General features: G+C 40.5%; 1 protein-coding gene across 1 annotated transcript; it reads right to left on the minus strand.

The window, feature by feature from the left end:
• Positions 1–2,089: 2,089 nt before the first annotated feature.
• On the minus strand, positions 2,090–5,834 carry LOC144648416 (uncharacterized). The gene is made up of 3 exons (XM_078507982.1): positions 5,326–5,834; positions 4,987–5,138; positions 2,090–4,565 (listed from the first exon to the last, which is right to left on the minus strand). The coding sequence occupies exons 1-3, from the start codon at positions 5,362–5,364 to the stop codon at positions 2,090–2,092; spliced, it is 2,667 nt and encodes an 888-aa protein (XP_078364108.1). The 5' UTR covers positions 5,365–5,834.
• Positions 5,835–6,793: the final 959 nt, after the last annotated feature.

The raw sequence follows: 6,793 nt of genomic DNA on the forward strand, positions 1-6,793 counted from the left end.
AGTAGCCGCTTAATATAGGTTGGCTGCAGGAATTCGTTAGAATTCGTTTTATATCTACATTCTTAGCAATTACAGGTAACCCTTACCCTTACCCAGAATAGAGGCAAGAATATCAGGATTTATCGACTCTCTTGCATTTGCTCCAGTCAGGTTTCTGCCCACCAGTTCGGAGTTTTTGTAGAAGCAACTTAGCAGAAAACATGCAGCTGATGTTGGGCTGTTTTTGCTCTTGGCTGTGCTTAGGTGATCTTCATATAAGAAGACCCCTCTCCCTTTGGACAGCTCAACCATCTGAAAAGAAAACAGAAGTTTACCTTTTAGTTTGGTATCTTAAGAACTTGCAGTAACCAAAACTTCTCACAAATGAAAACAAGTTACAAAAGAGTCCATGAGCTAAGAAAAGATTGAACTGTTTCCATGTTGCGGGGGTGTTTTGCTGTAGGCATACAACATGGGTTTTCACAACCAGTGAATCTATCACTGCAAAACAATCCTTTGATTTTTCAATAATATTTTATTGATTTCCCCTCCTGTGTTAAAGTTTTCATCTCCAACTCTATTTGAAGAGGAAAACCCTGTTTCCACTGCTATGGAAAATGAATTTACTGTATTAACTCAAATGGGTACCGCAGCGCTTAAAATTAAATTTTTCGCCCCTCAAGTGCGGTGCTTATTCAAGGGAGGTGCTTATTTAAAATTATGATGCCACAAAGAATCTAATATTTTGCAGTTATTAAAAACAGCGTCTTCTGGTTGTCAGTATTCGTCTCTTGCTGAAGAAAAAAGTGACGCTAGCTGTCCTGGCAAAGTTTGCAGCCTTCACAACATTAATTTACAGAATTACATATTGTAAGAATGAGTTAATATGGTATATTCACTTTATTAATTGTGAAAAGGCAAAAATATGAAATTTGAGTGTCCACCATTATTACAGGAGATGGGCTGGCTTGGTTTTGCCAAGATCTTGGCATGTCTGTTAAACGCAGCAAAAATCTACTTTGCAATTACATCACAATTACCAGGCTAGTTAGCCAGGATCCCCGTATAGCAATGACCCAATTTCAGCTAGCCGGGCTAAAAATCTCCCATCTTTTCATTTTCAGTTTCTCTTCCAAGCAGTACACTATCAACCACAAAAATCAATATTCTTAGGATGTAGAGGCAAATCAGCTCATATTGATGCTTGTAGCGGCATGTGAGATTGAAAAACTTTTCTTTCACCCTCTGAGGCGTTCTTGAGGTGTCCAACCCTAGCTCTTTCATTTCTTTCGTTAATATCTCGGCTATAATTGCCCACATTGTATGTCCCTTTTCTCGTTTTTCTTCTAAGGCCCTCAACCTTATCCTTGTAAATTCTTATCAGGGTCTCCTTTTCTAGAGAGCTCCGTGATGGGGAGCGCTTGAGTGTTATAAATCTGCGAGCCAGCGAGCCATGCGAGCCACGGTGCGAGCCATGCGAGCCACGCGAGTCATGCGAGCCACGCGAGTCATGCGAGCCACGCGAGTCATGCGAGTCACGCGAGTCATGCGAGCCACAGTATAAATGTTAAGAATTTTTATTTCTTACATTTACATTTTCCAAGTAAAAAGACAAATATAAACATGAAAAAAGGATCGGAATCGAACTGTTCACGGTCCTTGATTATTCCGTGCCACCATCTTGCCTCCTAAACACGAGAGGAAACTGGGGAGAGTGCAAAATTACCGAGAGAAGGGGTGCACGTTACTAATAGCGTGGAGGTGGAGGAGCTAATTCCCCCCCCCCCCCCCACCAATACTTACGAGAATCTTGCACTCCCTCTAGTTTTCGCTCGCGTTTAGGAACCAAGATAACGGCCTGTAGAACTCAACAATCGATCTCATCTCTACGGCTTCACGTGAAAAAAATCCGGTTGAAATGTCTTACAATGCACAGAAAACCTTCTCTTACTTTCTTTGGAAATTTTTTAAGGCAACGTGTCTATTAACATTATTAAATCGAATTTGAGCACATTGTTTAGAAATGATAAGCCTTGATTTGAAATAAACTTTCAGGTATTTAAAACAAGAGCCATTCAGCGATAACCAAACATGTCAAACAAGGTAAAAGCTACTCTAAAGCGAGATCGTTCTTCAGCTTTTCGGTAATTTGCACATCAGGACTGATTTTCAGGGTCATTCCGATCTTATAAGGAACGATGAATGAGTACCTTGGTAGTTTGGTTATGCAGGGAAGACGTGGACAAAAGAAAAAGGCTCTTTTTATCCAGTTCTGGTGTATCGTGCGGTATGGGCCCTCAGTTGTTGCCTGCACAGCGTTTTTGCTTAATTCCTGTTTACAGGATGCACACTTTGCATTTTGTGTGGTCTTTCTGATGTTCACCGAATATATTTGCTCCGCTTCAGTGAGGCAGTTCACTCCAGCCGTAGGGACTTTTTTCGGAAAAGCTTCGAGAATCTTTTGCCACTGACTGTCACTAAACGATCTTTGGTACATTTCTGGATCATCGCCATCAAATTTAAAAATATTGTGTAAGATCCACATGAGGTGGTGACAATCACGACTGCTGCACCAGGAAGACGAGCACGTGGAGGATGATTTATTTAAAGTTACCTCTTCTACGTACCCCATGGTGTCAAGTATCTTGAAATTGAATTGGCGCATGGATGACTCACATGTTAGCAAGTCCATATGCACACCGTCAACTTTTTTACTGAACACATTCTTCTGCTTTTTGCTTACACAGTCACGTTTGCCCGTTGTTTTTTTCTGGCGTTTTTCTTTCTTCTTTTTGTCTGCTCGATGACTGTCTGTGGTGTTAATCTTAAATCTATCATGGGCCTGCTGAATGTTTTCTACTGTTTCGAACTCTAATTCGGCAGCCTCGAGAGTAAGCGCTTGTACAGCATCTGCAGATGCTTTCGTCGCTTTTGCCGTTTTCGTTTCACGAGATTTCTTGCGCGACTGAACCGTAGGCCCACGGCCAACGGTTTTAAGTCCCAGAGATTGTCTTTTTTTCTCCGCAGCTTCAAGCACTGCTCCTGCGCATTCTGACGTGACAACGTCTAGGAGACGTTTTCGATATCCTGTTGCTCGAACAGACTTTGCGTTTGCAACTTCAGCGGAGGAAGCATCGCTAGCAGACTGGCTCCGACACCATCGCTGCCATCGAGCCTGCCGTCTCCACCACCATGTTTTGTAGCACTTCATTTTCTTCACATTTGTTGACTTTTTCTCTATCAACACGTCAAGCTGCTTTGCAGCTTGATCTGCTTGAATTGACGTCGGGGCATTGTAGGCATCTAACATCAAGGATTTGAATTTATCTTTAGACTGCTTGTCCTTGAAATAAATTTTATGCCTATTTAGGTCTTGTTTGAAATGAAAGAAGTCGGAGACAGTTTTTTCTTTCACAGTGATTCCCTTAGCTAAGCAAAGTCCTTTCCAAAGTGCCCCTCCTTCGTCTCCAACGTATGACTTGGGATCCAAACCACGTCCGAGGTAGTCATCGTCTGTGATTCCATATTCCTCTGCGACCGAGGGAAGTACATCATTCACGGCTTTGTCGAACATCTCAACCAGTAATTTGACGTTTTCTGAATTTTCTCCGGGCTTTGGAACATATATACTAGCTAACTTAACATTTTGCCTTAACACAGGATCATAGCTGGTCATTTCTAATTCAGTGTAGTTACTAGCAACACTTTCGCACCCATCCAAGCTTACAGGCTCGTCAACGAGTCCCAGGGTAATCTTTGCACCCAGCCGTATCTTATGTTCTGACGAAAGAATAACGTGATCTTCACCCACATCTAATATCAAGTTTTCATCAAGTCCCCTGGAAATGAAATCTTCTTTTAATAAACGAATGGCCTCTATATCTGATCCACCCGGTCTTTTTTCTTTGTCGATGGTGTTTTTGACGTACTGAATATGCGTCTTGTTACTGTATGAAAGCGCTACATTATTTACTTCATCCCCACACTTGTCACTGAGCAAGGCTTCACGAATGACATCAAGCTGTATCTGCCCTGCAGTTTTTGTAGGCTGTGAACGAAGAATGTCCTCCATAGTTTCCTTTTTTGGTTTCTCTTCCACTTGTCTTGGATTGCAGCTGTGTGCATACAAGTAAATAACGGTCATGGTCTTATGGCATCTATCGTTTTCAACATATTTTCTAGCAGTACAGGGTGTTTCAGTTGCAGCAGCATTACAATGCATGCAATGATCTCCTCGTATGAAATCTGCTTTGTTAGGGTTCTTTTCGATTTTAAGAAAAGGACAATTTGCATTCGTGCACAGCAGCGAGCCACGGCATACTTGAAGAGTCCGTCTTCCACCTTTGCAGAAGCCTGACCGCTTACAAGGATGGGTGCGTCCCCATCTCCAATTATCAGCAACCGGCAAAAGTGGATCTGCATCATTGTATTTGACTTTATACTTAGCAGGTCCCTGAGGCGTCTTGGGAACTCTTTCTGTATATATTGTCTCCATCTTGTCAATTTCGTTCTGATTGACGTAAGACCGACTACCTTTATTAACACACACCATTTCCGGGTCGAACTCCGATATTTCCTCATCGCTCCTTTAAGAAAAAAAAACAACGAAGGTATAAAAATGAAATAATCTGGGATTTCAAGCGTATGACATATTGTCCGCTAGGTTTTTTGGCTCTTTGAATCTGTTGAACGAGGGTATAAGTGGGCTTAAAAAGTTAACCTTCTCGCGCAAAAATTTGACTTTTTTAATCATTAGTCGTAAAACGTCCAGGAGGGTAGTAGTTTTAAGCCGTATAAGTAAAGCGTAGAGCTTTAACTTGTCAAGATTTCGCAAACCGGAACTGAATTTTTTTGTACGACGAATTGTACATAACTACTTGAGTGTTATTTGAGTTTTAATTTGTATTCCTGAGACCTGAAGTATGTTTTGCAAAATTGGAAATGATTAAAACTTTGTTAATCGAATTAGCTACCACCCAACTGAGACCCTCAACAAGCAGTACTTACGTTTCATCGAAGAGGATCTTCTTTGCTGAAAACGCGGCTGAGGGTTTTTTGATCTTAGGTCTCTTAGCCCTTTGAGGTTTGACTGGTGTGCTGTCGTTCGAGGAAAGTCCACTCATTGCTACTGACAAATTCTCAACACAGCTGTCGTCATCCTATTAAAAATAACCAGCCATCTTGGTTTCATTCGTTTATAAATTTTAGGGAATAGTCATGCGCAAATGTACGCAAATCAGTGCCATTTCAAGATGGCAAACTTCACAAATATTTAGTCTTCCAAACCAGACCAACTTTAATCAGTAAATCTTGTTTGCAAAATGAAAGCTAAAAAAATGTACTCACTTGAGAACTCGTTCTTCTTTTTCTCTTTTTTGGTTTCATCGGGGATCTTTCTTTCACTTCATTGGAATAGGTTACAATCTAAGAATTAGACAAAAATAATACAGTCCGTACAATATTTGACATATCATAGCCGGCGTAATTTCTCGTCGTCCGAGCGATCGCCTAAATACTGAACTAATAATACAGCTATTGACACTTATTGGGTAAGTCAGCATTTATAACATTGAGTATGGAAGTTGAATATATAGTTGCGCCCCACCCCATCCTTGTCTCGTTGACAACATACGAAGTGCACATATACTCAGATGTTCGCGTTTGCGACGGCTCTCTCTTTCGGAAAATATTCCACGTATAATTGATTATCAATTTAGTCCGTAACGCAATGCCACGGAATATTAACTATTATACTGATTATTATTAAACAAAAAGGTTGTAACTCGTAGATTTCGTGACATAATTTCGCAACAATGTAAACAAAGTCCGTGGTTTATTCACTGTAAGAGAACTGATGTAATAGACCAATTCGGCTAACGTGTTTACATCGTTGTTGCCACCCAATTCAGACCATGTGATGATTCCTTTGGGAGGTTACAATTGTGCAATTTGTCACACGTAACTGAGCGCATGGGAGTATGAACGAACAGAACAATTGTAACCTCCCAAAGGAATCACCACATGATCTGAATTGGGTGGCAACAACGATGTAAACACGTTAGCCGAATTGGTCTATTGCACGCGTATAGCTAGCTAAATTAGGGAAGAGAACGTGCTATTGTGAAATATGAATTAAATTTAGTAATATTACAATACTTAGGCTTGGGATTTTACAGTACTCGTGATCGTGGGGAAATTACTTTTTTCACAAGATATGATATGAAAATTGTAGTAACGTATATTGTAAGGGAAGATCGTGTTAGAATTGTTAACGTAAAGAACTACTGGATTGTTAGATTGTTGAATCGCTAGATTGTTGGATTATACTTGGAAATAAATCTGTAACGAAGAAATACAGTCCTCTTGATTGTTGACCAGCGACTGCGGGATTTACAAAGATTCCGCGACACTCTCCACGTGACAACTAAAGCCTTTGTAGCTATATGGTCCTATATGTAATCTGCCCTATCCACGACAAATTACATTAGACAATATTTATTTTGATGTCGATCTTCTCCAACTGTCAGCCTCCTCCTGTTTTGCGGCTATCTGACTTGCATTTTCGACTTGCTAAAATGGATTCTACCAGTAGTTTTTAAAAATAATGGCTTATTATCTAAGGGTGAATTCAGAATGAAGATTGAGAGGACTACAGCATATGATAATATATAGTAATCATTATTTTTCAAACCTTTGTTATCTCCAGATCGGAATCATTACTGTCTACGTCACTTGAAATTAAGTTAGGTTCAAGGACGCTTCCTTTCCACAACGTTGCCCCGGGGTTGTACTCTTCTGGAACGTCCTCCCAAAG

This window comes from Oculina patagonica, chromosome 4 (genome assembly GCF_052425735.1).
Source record: "Oculina patagonica isolate OP01 chromosome 4, crgOcupat, whole genome shotgun sequence".
Classification (NCBI taxonomy): Eukaryota; Metazoa; Cnidaria; class Anthozoa; order Scleractinia; family Oculinidae; genus Oculina; species Oculina patagonica.